Here is a 13,879-nt window from a genome sequence, read left to right on the forward strand (position 1 = left end):
GCAGCAGGCGGGTCAGGAGAGGTCTGCCGCGCCATGTGGTCACCTCCGGGCTAGGGATCAAACTTGTGCTGAAGTGGTTTTAGCTTCTTTGTGTACTATGCTTTAACCCACTACGCCACCAGGGAGGGCTGATCAAAATATTTTAAAATCATAACAGGATACGGAAGTTTGCTGATCCCTCGTGAAAATAAAAGAATAAAATAAGCACTTCAGAAAGCACTCTTGGGCTCCCTCTGGGCTGTGCCCCAGCTCTGGGGGATCCCGCACAGGTGCAGCCGTGTCTGTGTCACTGTGTCACGCACGATGCAGTAGTACACACCCGAGTCGCTCAGGGTGGTCGGAGGCAGGCTCAGGGTGCTGGACTTCCTGTCCTGAGTGACAAACAGAGATGCCGCTTCCTGTACCTCGTTGTTCTTATATGTTTGCAAAATAAATTTTGGCTCCTGATTGCGGAGCTGCCGGTACCAGTAGATATACTCATTTGTAGAAATCTCAGTGTGATTACAAGTGATGTTCACTTTTTGTCCTTCATAGGAGTCAATAAAGATGGGCTGGGTGGTCTTAGCAAGGCTCAGAGTTCCTGTGGGAATAAAAATACAATACTCACTCTTCTCCTGAAGCCAAGGAAAATTGAAGGTCCAGTTCATCACTCTTCGAGTTTCCTCTCACAACCAGTCCACCCACAACCTACTCCCTCACCATCTACACATCTGCATTTTACTTCTCATGTCTGCTTCAGGACAAAGAAAAATTCTACTTATTCTAGGGAATCCTAGGAATTGATGTACAGAAGTAACAGGGCCAATTTCTCCCTTCCACAGATGGGCCTCAGTAACCCAGAAGATCTCTATTGCCAGAGATACCCCTCACACAAATGCCTAGGAACGACCTAGAGAAAAACAGAACTCCAGAGCCACCCCTGACATCTTGGATAAGAAGCTGTGCTAGAAAGCAAGATTAAAGGTGCCCATCCAGGTGCGGATCCCAGTTCCTCTTCATCCCAAAATATCTCACCCAACGTCAGAAGCAAGGACAGTCTTGTCACCAGACTCATATTCGAGGCGCAAACCAGAACCCAGCTCTCAACCCTGGTGCTGACTCAGCCTGGACTGGAATAGGAACCAGGGAAAAACAAGACCTGCAGGGGCCCACACCAGCAGCCTTCCCGCCCCTTCCCTCCCAGCTGCACCCAGAGACAGCCAATAGCAGGGCTCAAGCTCCTCAGAAAGAGCTTCCTCTGCAAGGTAACTGAACATTCAGGAAGGAAACTGGGGGGTCAAAATGTCCAGTGTGAATGCTTTAGAGCTTCACTAAGGTCTGGTCCCTGATACCTGTGGCATGAATAAGGCGGATACATGGGAGGGTAAATAGCATCACACTTCTATTCACCAGCACTTTCTCACAGTTCCATGAGGTGGTCACCTATTGCCATCAGTCTGACAGAGTTCTGAAAACAACCCTCCATGAGTCCCTGGGTAGCCAGAAGATCTCGGGCGTCCCAATCTTACTCCACAAAACAGCCGGAGAGTCAGCATGAAATGGACCTTTCATCCCTGACATCTGGGGTCCTTTCACCATTTCACTAAGTGCACGTCTAACATCTGCTTCTTAGATCTCACTTAATAGACTTTAAACAGGAGCGCAGACCTGTTGTACCTACTGACCACCTGGCTGAAGACATTTGATGTGCAATGATTCATTCCACCAGGGAGGAGAGAGGCGAGAAGGCACAGACTCAGAGCCAGGCAGACCTAGAACCCAATCCTAGCTCTGCCACCTTGTGTCCTAGGGCAGCCCTTGCCTCTGAGTCTCAGTTTTTTCATCTATAAAGTAGGGACAATAATACTTCCTTCAGAGTCAGCATGGCATATAACCAACAGTAAATTGTAGTTCCTTCCCATTCCTTTCCTCTCATCTGAGTTAATTGCTAAGTACGTTGGCCAGCAAAAGCAGCTGTGTGAGAATATATACGTGATTTTAAAAGGGGAAAAAAAAACACCATTTACTTGCTCTTTATAAGAAACTTCCAATATAAACTCAATAGCAGTGACACAAAAAAAGTTCTGAAAAGCAGTCTTTCCGGAAAAGAACCAAATCCAAAGACACTGGGATGTTAATTGAGCCAATCAATTGCAATTAAAACAAGTTAGTCACATTAAGGTGGCAAAGATAGTAGTGTTGTTGGAGATTTTTGTTCATAGAATATGGAACAAAACATCTCTAGGGAATATCTGGGAGGTATCTCTTCTAGGTCCTAAATGGCCAATGTATTCTGAATGAGCAATTTTTCCACTTTTCCAAACAAAACATCTGTAAGTTCTGATGACTTCCAGTAACATATTGGGACACCTTTTACAAAACTAAAGCATAAAAGGATTCCAGTTTCAACTTGTTGCAACAGCGACCTCTTGTGGTAATTATACTTGGACTGAAGAAATGTCTCAAAAGTCTCCGTTCATGCAACTTAACAGAACATGTATCTTTGTTAAATGCATTAGCACCTCTGGTCTGTGTCCCAGTTCTTGTGTGTTTAACTAAATAAACCTTGAAAATAAAAATATAAAGGGTACTAATCCCATTCATGAAGGCTCCCCCCTAATGATCTAGTCACTTCCTCTAAGATCCACCCCCTTAATATCACACTAGGAATTAGGTTTCAACATATAAATGGAAGGACACACACATGCAGTCTATAGCAGTGACCAACTCATTATCTGATTGTTAGCCACTCTGTTGTTTTTTGGGGTTTTTTTGTTTGTTTGTTTGTTTGTTTTAAGATTTATTTATTCATACAGAACTGGGTACAGGTCAGAGATGCGGAGGGTGAGAGGTTTCACCAGAGACAGAGTGGGGAGCAGAACAGGCTGATGGACGAAGTACACTGCTGAGGGGAGCAGCGGGCGGGTCAGGAGAGGTCTGCCACGCCATGTGGTCACCTCCGGAGCAGGCGGGAATCGAACTCATGCGGAAGTAGTTTAGGCTTCTTTGTGCTGTGCTTTAACCCGCTGCGCCACCAGGGAGGGCCTCTGTTGGTTTTTTTTTAAAGATTTATGTTTGTTTTTTTTTTAAAGATCTTTGGCCTGGCATTCAGGCCAAAGACTCAGGGGGTGAGAGGATTCACCAGAGACAGAGTGGGAAGCAGAACAGGCAGGTAGACTGAAACACACTGCTGACGGGAGTAGCCAGCAGACAGGAAAGTCATCATGTGGGTCACGCCCCTGGTCAGGGATCCAACTCGTGCTGCAGTGGCCACGGACAGCCCCCTAGTGCTAAGCTTTAACCTATTGCACCACCAGGGAGGGCCCACTAAGCCACTCTTAACACCCACTTTTTTTTTCCAGTTTAAAACACATTCTCACATATACAACAGTTTTTACTATAATTATTCTAATTACCTCCATTGTATTAATTAGGAAACACTTCACACAGAGAAGTCAGAAAAGAAGGCCTGCACTTCCTAACTCTTCATTAAGTCCTCTTTCCACAGAGTTCTTGAAGTAAGATTTAAAAGGTTGATTTAAAAAAAGAATATTATCAAAAGAAATACTATTAGATTTCTAGTTTCACCAAAAAGTTACCCAATTATAAGGAATAGTTTTTCTAAGAAGCATAGGAAAAAAGAATACTGGGCTCACTTTCCTCCTCAAAGTAAACCAGATCAATTACTGGACCAAATATCAAAACAGAACTTCTAAGAAAACACAGGCTGGGAGGCCAGCCATCTCAAAAAGTTGGAAGAATAGTGATTCCCATTTCAATCCATGACTTCCTGTCACCACCACATGTTGAAAGTGGCTGAGGGCTAATCTGACTTCAAAGAATCTTCTGAGCATATTAACAACATTTCTCTCTCTCTCTCTCTCTCTCTCTCTCTCTCTCTCTCCTTCACAGCTATAATACTCTACTTTGTCATCTCACATAGCATCTTGTACAATCCTTTATCTTAGCACTTACTTTTTAGAATCATTAATTTACTGTTCATTGCTCTAACCAGCCCTGTTTTCTGTGACAAGGACCATTTTGTCTACCCCAGGGCTGAAATCTCAGCCCCTCAGCTCCAAGAACAGCAGACTGCTCAAAGTGGAGGATGAGACCCACACCCCCAACCCCCAAACACCCACCCCCCCACCTGAGAGAAAGAGAGAGAGAGACTGCCTGCATCTCAATTTGCAATTTAATAGTTCTGTGACTTGAGTGAGCCGCTTAAACTCTCAATTCTTAGTTCTTCATCTGTAAAATGAAGTTGCTGATAATAGTTAGGAACTCAATGGATTCGTGAGCATTTGGGACGCTGGCACATAGATATAAAGGATAGTTTGGTGTTGTTGTTTTTCACCTTGTTGTGACCAGGACTTTGTACAGTATCTGGCACATAAGGATTCAACAGACATTTGTCTAATTTAGCTGTAATGAGTGACACATCCTGGAACCAAAGCACCCCCTTGTTGAGGGGCTTAAAATCTTCAGGGAAATGGTTTTTACTGTCCCGGGTTTGTGTGCTGCTCCCCCTGCAGTCCGTCCCACTGTGTCTGTCCAGCACAGAAGTACACGCCAGAGTCTCTCTCAGTGACAGAATGTTTCCTCAGGTAGAAAGAGGTCTGGTTCTTGTTAAATTCAGCCTCCAAGCCATTGCTGCCTTTAACCAGACTGTCCCCTCCGATGTATTTCAGAAGGAATTGGGGACCTTGGCTGGGATACTGGACATACCAAAATAGATAGGGAAACCCAGAAATTGAGTAGGTGCATTTCACAGTCATAGCGTCCCCTTCGGTCACAGGCACCAGATCATCTGGCTGAGTCATAGATTGAGCTCTCAGTCCACCTGTAAATTAATCCACAATGTGTCAGTGAAGCTACTGAAAAAAATGTAAGTGGATAGTACAATGGAAAATGGGAGGAATATTACTCACTCAGAGTGAAGAGAATCCCGAGTGTGGAGATGCATGCAGAAGCCATGGCTTTGGTTGTGCGGCTGGGAAGCGCTTTTGCATTCCCCTACACCTGCTGGTGACTGGCCTCACCGGGAGGCTGCGGTCTCAAAGCTGGGCCACCCCTGTGCCAGCAGTGTTTTTGGAAATGGCCCTTCTTCACACAGCAGGTGTTTTCTGGCACCTGTATCCTCTCTCTGCTAAGCAAGCTCTTGGTCCAGGCTCCCCAAAGCTCTCTGTCAGGAGTAAGACTGTTTCTCCTTTTTGTACCCGACAAACACCAGCGCCCCCTAGTGCCCACCCGCTGCACTGCGACTTTGCTGTGAAGGTGCTTCTGGGACTCATCACAGAGCCAGACCTGGGGTGCTTACATTTCCACGAGGAAGATGGTGGCATGATCATAATCCTACAAGCATGTAAATATGCATATGTTGGAAGTAATATATTTGAGAGGAATACATAATCAAAAATCTTGGGGGTCTTGGTACCAAGAGAGAAGGAAAGACCCCTCAGCACAGACAGTGTGGGGTTTGAGCCAGACTCAGAATATAGTAAAGAGCCTCTTTACTGTCACACTACCCCCATAACTCCGAACACTCTCACACCAGATGCGTAGGGTTTTTCCCACACCCGGCAATCCTGCCACGCCAGCTGGTGCCATCTGGTCTAACTCAGGGCTGCACGGTCTACCTGGAGGCCGAGGCGGTCCTGCAGGGTAAGGACTGAGTCCCACAAGAATGCCCTGCCCTGATCAGATGCCAGTCACAAGTCCAAGCTGCTACCAGTGTGTCCAACCTATAAACCAGATTCCCACAACTCCCGCTTCAGGTTTGATGAATTTGCTAGACTGGCTCCCAGAATTGAGCATACTCAGTTCAGCATACTCTCTGTTAACCAGTTGATTCAAAAAGATATGACAAAGCACAGATGGAGAGATGTGTCAGGCAAGGTGTGTAGAAAGAGGCCGGAGCTTCCATGTCTGCTTTTCAAGCCGATCTCCCCCCAAGGCACCTCCACATGTTCATCAACCTGGAGGTTTTCAGAGCCCCAAACTATTGAGATTTCTATAGACACTTTATCATGCACACAGGATTGATCATTAACTGTGTCTCTGGCCCGTGTATCGCCTGGAGAATGGGAGGTTCTTTTAACCTAGTAATTGGTATCCACCTGGTCTAGAGGTTTCTGAAGCAGGTAAAGTCAGAGAAACCAGGATCTAAGAGAACAGGACTGGACAAACCCTATACTGAAGATGAACCAGTGCCTTGAATTTCTCATGGTGTCAACCACAGAGGCAGGTACCCCTGAAAACCCCAAGAAGTCCTTAGACAAGTGAAGAGTTTGGGTGAGCCTAGGCACTGTCCCAAGGAAACTTTGCCATCAATGCCAGTACAACCAGCATTAGCTGAGCAGACTCATAAGAGATTTGATCAGCTCTGTGCCACCTGCCTTAGCTTGTTAGGTAAGTACCTTGTTTTATGGGAAGTAAAAGAAAAGGGGGGAGGGAGCAATATCGACATGAATATAAGCACTGAGGACGTGAGAATAAAGAGGGTTTTACTGTCCTGGGGGGGACACGTCCTCCCCTTGCAGCCCAGGAATGTAGCTCCACAGTGTTGTATCATTAAGGTTGAGCTTTCATTGCTGCTCTCTTCTTTGCAGTTCCTCTCCCACCCACCACACTTTCCTCTTCTTTTATTCCATTCTCTTTCCACTTCCCGATGGGTCTTCTAATCCTAAGCAGCCTGTTCAGCCACCTTTATAGCTATCTGTAGTTCTGCATTCCTATAAAAGTTAGGAACTGCCCAGTCAATCAGTCATAGCTAAACCTTACATGGTACTTTCCAATCAATCAAGAGCAGAAATCCTTGATCACCCTGGAAAGAGTATGAAATGTGAGGTATGACCAGGAATGCCCAAGGGGCTGCGAACCGATGCATAAACTTATACCCATGAGGTATGACTGGGAATGCAGGGGGCCAAGGACCAATGTATGACAAGTACCCCAGAAGCTGATGAGCAGATGCCTTGTTGATAAGATTTGAACTATGGCCATAGGTCAGGGGTATGGTTTCAATTACATTTGATTATAAAACAGATTAAGAAATATCTGGTCAGGGATCTCCATGGTCATGCAACAGGTTAAAGCACAGTATTGTAAGCTATCCACAGCCCCTGCAGCATGAGTTCAGTCTCCAGCCAGGGAGCTGACCCACATGGCACAGCAGACCTCTCCAGTCTCGCCTGCTGCTCCCCTCAGCAGCGTATTTTGGTTGATTTGCCAGTTCTACTCCCCAGTCATCTCTGGTAAATCCTGTCACCCTCATACCTCTGGCCTGTACCCCAGTTCTTGCATGCATAAATAAATAAATTTAAAAAAGAAAGAATGATCTAGTCAGCAGACTCATTTCCCCCCGAAGCCCTAGATGACAAAGACACATTCTTTATAGTTTCATCCATCTTTTTCTCCTTGTATCTGATACTGCATGATTATTCTATCAATAAAAAGGCCAGGGTCTTGCTTGTTCAGCAGCATCATGCATTATGCAGTCTGCTTCATGATTTCTGTTTATCAGTGTGGTGTTACCCAGCACAACACTTCCCCTTTGGGTAATAATGCCTTTAGTGTTCTACATATGAACTGGGAAAAACCTGATATGAAGACTAGTTGTTGACAGTTTACACAATAGAATCAATACACCAATGTGCATCCATCAGGGGTGGGGTGCAGAACAGGGGCCAAAAAAGGGAGATAAGGGCACAAGGGACTGTGGTGATGGACTGGAGGTGCTATGGTGGCGGGAGAACCATGGGGACTACACCAGAGGGCAGAAATCAAATACTATACAACAATGAACAATGATGTAAGAAAATAAATACCAAAAAAATAACCCACCTCTGTTAAAGATAGAATTTTCAATATACCACACACACACCTCTGTGAACTGAAAAGGACTGCCTAATATAACTAAAGACAATTGTTTTCTGTCTTTTTTCTTGCTTGCAAGCATTGAAAGGGCCACACGTTTATTTACCATTTATCGAACGACTGCAGTACATATGGGACCATGCAGGACTCTTTAAAAAAAGATCACAGGCCTCTCAGTGGTGCACGGGTTAAAGTCTGAGCAATATCAAGCTATCAGCAGCCGCTGCAGCACAAGTTAGATTCCTGGCCAGGGAGGTGACCCACATGGTGCAACAGACCTCTGCTGACCTGCGCACTGCTCCCCTCAGCAGTGTGCTTCGTCATTCGGCCTGTTCTGCTCCCCAGGCTGTCTCTGATGAATCCTCTCCCATGTACCCCCACACCCCTGGCCTACACTCCAATTCTTATAAGCAGAAATAAATAAAATAAATCTTTAAGAAAAAAAATAAGATCTTGTGAGACGTCTCTTCAGATATTTCATTTGGTTCAAAAGATAAGGCTAATACACTTTTAAAAAGGCAATAGTCCAAAAATAGACTATATCCAAGAAACACATACCAATTTATATTTGTAGCTAATGGAGATTTGGATCATTTTAAAAACTGCATTCAGATTCAAGTTGTTGAAGATGTCCTGGGAAAGCTTTGTGACAGCTATTACAGGAATGTTCTTTCTTTTGTTGTCAGCAATCTGCCCTCCACTCTTCTGTCTACGTGCAACAGCTGTTGAGAGCATGCTGTTACTGGCACTGCAGAGATCAGTTCCTGAGACTCCTGGCTTTTATATAACTGTAAGTGAAAGGTGGCAGAGAACAGTGGTTCAAGTCTCATAATCTGGGATCAGAGCATCAGGGCCCCAGGTCAAACTCGACTGAGCACAGAACCAGGAAAGATCCTCATAGAGAAAACAGATTTCCAAGCCCCACTCCTGAAATCTCTGGCTCTTTTGACCTGAAACACAGCAAAGTATCTTTTTTGTTTGTTTGTTTCACAAAACTCCAGATATTTCTGATAAAAAGGTTAGAGGCCCTCCCTTGTGGCGCAGCAGGTTAAAGCACTGCACTAAGAAGTTTAAGTCACTTCCGCCATGAGTTCGATCCCTGCCTGCCCCAGAGGTGACCACATGGTGTGGCAGACCTCTCCTGACCCGCCCGCTGCTCCCCTCAGCAGTGTACTTCATCGATCTGCCTTTTCTGCTGCTTCCCGCTCTGTCCCTGGTGAATTCTCTCACCCTCCTCATCTCTGGCCTGTACCCCAGTTCTGTATGAATAAATAAAATAAATCTTAAAAAAAAAAAAAAAGGTTTAGAAAGCACTGGCCTGACTCCGGAATTAAAATTAAAAAGGAGATTGAGTTTTGCTACTCTTTTCACTATTGATTGTCGGCATCCTCACTGGATTTAGATTTAGGGTCAATATCCTGAGAGAAGGATCAGGATTCAAACTCAGCTATTGGTATTGGTCACTCCTTCACTCATTCCTTGTCTTTCAGCTTCCTGTTATCTTTTCCTGTGTTCACTAAACTATCCTTCATTAATCAGAGATGCCATGAAACTATTCCACCGAAGAGACTGAAGTTAGCAGAAAATAATTAAAATACAGACACAGAGAGCAAGGGAAAAAAAAATAACAAAGCTGACACGCTTTTCATACCTACCACAAACTCATCAGTGGTTATTGTGTAAATGCAAGGAAATTATTTGAAATAAATCTCAAAAGAAATGAATCAACAATCAGGATGAAAAAATGCACAAAATGAAGAATGATGTAAAATAAATAAACATTTTTAATAAATACTAAATTATTAAAAAAAAAAGAAATGAATCAAAAATGCTTCAATTACCAAGAAGACTATTTGAAAGACCATCATTGAATCACCCCCTAAGAGCATATTTTCCTACGTGCTTTTGCTAATATATAATATGTCTGGAGGTCAAGGCTGGCTGATAGCTGTTCCAGATGGGCAAGCTTGGAAACTCCTGCCACAGGGGGAGAAAGCAGTTATGGCTCTTCTTCTCCACCTCCTGCAGAGGCTGTGCTGCCTCCTGGTTTCTGTTCAGCTCCTCACGGGCTCCCTGCCTCTGTGTCCTCTAGGGCACAATAGTAAGTGGCTGCATCTGTCAGCTGCACCTGGGTGATGAGCAGGGATAAGGATTTGGCCTTGACAGTCATGTTGTAGCGGTCCTGCTGAACAGACTTCGTGCCCTTAATAAGGAGTGTTGGAGCCGATTCTGGGAGGTGAATGTACCAGAAGAAGTTGTAAACATTGAGTATAGAGTGACTACAGGAGATTTCCGCCACAGCTCCCTCTGAAGACTTGACAGTGGAAGGCTGAGTTACTTGGTCCTTGCTCTCTGTAGCTGCAGGTAGTAAAGATTGAGACATAAATAAATGACTGAATGAATGAACCACCAACAAATGAAAGTTGTGCGATTTTTTTTTACACTCTTAAAAGATTTTAATAAAATAACATCAAAGCACTGATAGAATGCTTGGAAAATCTTTAATAGACAAAATGATTATCAATGTTATTATTAATATACTTATGATACAAGCTGCTTATCTCATTAATATAAGGAAAGTACATATACAATTTATTTTAGATCATGTTATTTAAAGAACAAACCCACCAGTTTTATGAACTCCCTCTCTTTTCCATATACATTTGTTTAAATATTTAGAATTCGTTATTATATAGGTGCATTTGGTTTTAAAAATCCAACTATATGAAATGTGAAACACTGACTCAAAGTCAGAAGTTCATGTCCTTCCTTTATTTTTATTTCAATACACTATCAGAACTATAAAATGCTGTTCTCAGGTTGTGCATTTTAAGTTGCTATTTAGCTTGCTGACCTATCTCTTAGGACAGTGAGTATCAGTAAATCTGGCCTTTTTATTTTTTCAAAAAAATTAGCCCAAATTTTGAAACAATGGTATATGCTTTGGAAAGACTATTGGTGAAGGAGTCAACTCACCCTTCCAAAGAAAGCTGAGAAGGAGCCCCAGCCACACTGCTTCCAGAGTGTTCTGCACAGCCATGCCCATGCACACCAGTCTCAGGTCTCCGTCGCAAGTGTGTGCCTCCTGGGGAAGCTGATTTAAAACCACCTGTTTTGCATTTTCTTCTCTATGTCAGTGACATCACAACGAGAATCTACCAACTTCAGAGGGTGACTACAGCTGGGAGACGGCTTAGTAGTGACTTCAACAGTGTTTGTTCCGAGAAGAGTGTCTTAAAAGGGAATGTAGCCTTTGAAAGGTCACCAGAGCTGTGCGAATTTCTCTCTCAAGACACTTGCTTCCTTCTCTAAGGATTTCAAAAGTGATCATATAATTGGTAGGAAGCTTGTGTCAGCCTTCAAATTACAGTGATTTATCCACACAAAAGATATGCTGAATTTATCAGATGTGATATAATCACATGCTAGCATACTAAAAAGTATGATCATGAAATTCCCAGTAACTAATAAAATGAGAGCTGGGCTTGTTTCAGGAGCAAAAATTATACTGTCAACATGACCATCAAAAATTGACTCTATAGACCAGGCTGATGTCTAGAACAGGAACAGAAAGAAAATCTCAGTTATACTTTGTAACCAAAAGTCAAGTGGGTCAAGTTGGACCCCAAGTTTGCATTTGGAGATGAACTCTTTGTAGGTCACCTGCTATCACTGTATCATCTGAGACAGTCTCCCCTGTCTTTAAGTAGGATGTATTGGTTCTCTCTATGGCTTTCTATTGTTTTATATAAATTTGTGGTATAATTTTATTTGAAAAAGAAGAGTGAACAGGTTTGTGGGCAAAGTTCATAGACTAGTTGTTGTTTTTTGTTTTTTCTTTTAAGATTGATTTATTTATGCATACAAGACCTGGGATGCAGGCCAGAGATGCTGGGGGTGAGAGGATCCACTAGAAACAGAGCAGGCAGCAGAACAGGCAGAGCGACTGAAGCTCATTGCTGAGGGGAGCATGGGTCAAGACAGGGTAGGTCTGCTGTGCCATGCGGGTCACCTCCCTGACTGGGGATCAAACTCATGCTGAGATGGATGAGCGCTCCATAGTCCTGTGTTGTAACCCTTTGTGCCACCAGGGAGGGCCCTCATGTACTAGTTTTTGTGTGTACCACCGCCACCTACTGGACTACCTAAGAACTGCCAGAAACCTGCATAGCATCTAAAACAGTCTTCATATCTTTTGCTTTTGCCCAAATGTCTCATTTTTATACAGTTTATACAGATATGAGGCTATCTAGAGGAAACAACTGCCACCTGGAAAAGGTTTCTGGTTATCAAAAGATGTTCTTTATTTGTGTGAGTGGGTATTAGAACAGATGCTTCCATGGAGTAAAATATTTCTCGCCCCATTCTAAAATGGTTATTTGAGTTGTCTACTCTCCCTCATTTTTCACACCCTCCCACATAAGGAGAAATTACTACTTCCCTAATTTTCTCTCTCACTTTACTGGGAGATTCTTCAATAATTGTTTGGGCTCCATAAGGATCTTTTATTGACAATTATGACCCACCCAAAATCTTCCAAATACAGAATTCCAAAATGTTTATAAAATTGAAAGGGAAAAAAAAAAATCAAAGACAAATGGGCAGATTCATTTAGTGGAAGAATTAACTTAGCTATTGAGCTCCGAAATTTCTGACAACTGAAACATAAAAGGAAGCACAAAGAGAATACAACTATACAAATAAATAGTTGATTAAGTTTTGAAGCAATACTTTTCTTAAGCCAAGTGGTATACAACTGTATGTAATTTTAAACTCTTTTCTATTACTGGTTGTGTACTTCTGGTGAAAAGTTTCTAACTACATCATGATATTTTACCATGTGCTTCCTCCACATTTAATTACACAATCCTGTAGTGAAGAATTCATAGTCTACCTCTAACTCCTGTTAACACAGAAATGGGCATATTTCCCTATGTTCTCTATGGAAAAATTTCTTTGGAGTAAGTATCCAGCAAGGCTTGTCCCGTCATAGTAAGTCCCGTCCCGTTAATCTCACTAATTAATCATTCAAAGTAACAATAGTCTTTTACACTTTTACCAGCAATGAAAAAGCATTCCAAGCTTTCCAAATTCATTACACTTGGTATAAAAATTATTAAACTGCCTAAATTTTACCAGTAAGCTAAATATGGAATCTCATTTTAATTTCTCTTACTCTGATTGTTAATAAAGTTGAACATTTGCATTTTCCTTTTTAATATTACCTATCCAAATGATTTGCCCATTTTTAAATTAGGTCTCCAGTTTTTACTTAGTAAATTGCAGGAGTATCTCATATATAGATTTCTAGATATATTCAATATCACAAATACCTTCTAGTGTAACCCTAACACCTTTGTGTATAATGTCCTTTTATAAATGGAAATTCTTAATTCTAACAGAGTCAAAATTATCACTTTTTTGACCTTATGATTTATGTTTTGGGGATCTTATCTTACAGGTCATTCCCTACTTTAAAGCTACAACTGTATCTTCCCACATTGGAGTTTATTATCTTTAGGGATTATTCTTTTACAATTAACTTTAGTTCATCAGAAATTTTCATATGTCTGCATATATACGGTATAAGAAGTGATGCAACTATATTTTTCTCTATAGAGTAAAAGACAGTCTTACCAACACTGTCTATTAAGTACTGTAACCCACTTTTCCTCATATATTTGTAGTAACGTGTTTTATATCCTTAGAGCTTATATAACTATGTATATATAGTTACCTATTAACTTGATTGTCTACTTTGTTTCATTGACCTTATTGTTTCTTTCTGCAACACAACCATGCTGCCTTTATTTTCTTACACTAAAATTCACTCAAGCAGCAATGAGGAAACTAATACTAACTATCCAAAGCTCTTTCACTACTACCCGCTAGCATTGGTCCCCACAATACATACATCAGTGTATCTGCTCTTGGAGGACTATGATGAACAGAAGTAGTAATAGTGGTTATCCCCCTCTTGAGTATGATCAGAGAGAGAATCCACCTAGCAGGTCTACTATTA

General features: G+C 42.3%; 2 gene segments (V, D, J or C); both read right to left on the reverse strand.

The window, feature by feature from the left end:
* Positions 1 to 209: 209 nt before the first annotated feature.
* Positions 210 to 1,054, reverse strand: LOC101635039. The segment is given in 2 exon segments: positions 210 to 580; positions 1,015 to 1,054. Coding segments are annotated over 2 exon segments (411 nt in total).
* An 8,865-nt stretch (positions 1,055 to 9,919) lies between these two features.
* Positions 9,920 to 10,897, reverse strand: LOC101635500. The segment is given in 2 exon segments: positions 9,920 to 10,215; positions 10,834 to 10,897. Coding segments are annotated over 2 exon segments (360 nt in total).
* Positions 10,898 to 13,879: the final 2,982 nt, after the last annotated feature.

Source organism: Condylura cristata, unplaced genomic scaffold, assembly GCF_000260355.1.
Source record: "Condylura cristata isolate star-nosed mole 26May11 unplaced genomic scaffold, ConCri1.0 scaffold00045, whole genome shotgun sequence".
In the NCBI taxonomy this organism is placed as follows: Eukaryota; Metazoa; Chordata; class Mammalia; order Eulipotyphla; family Talpidae; genus Condylura; species Condylura cristata.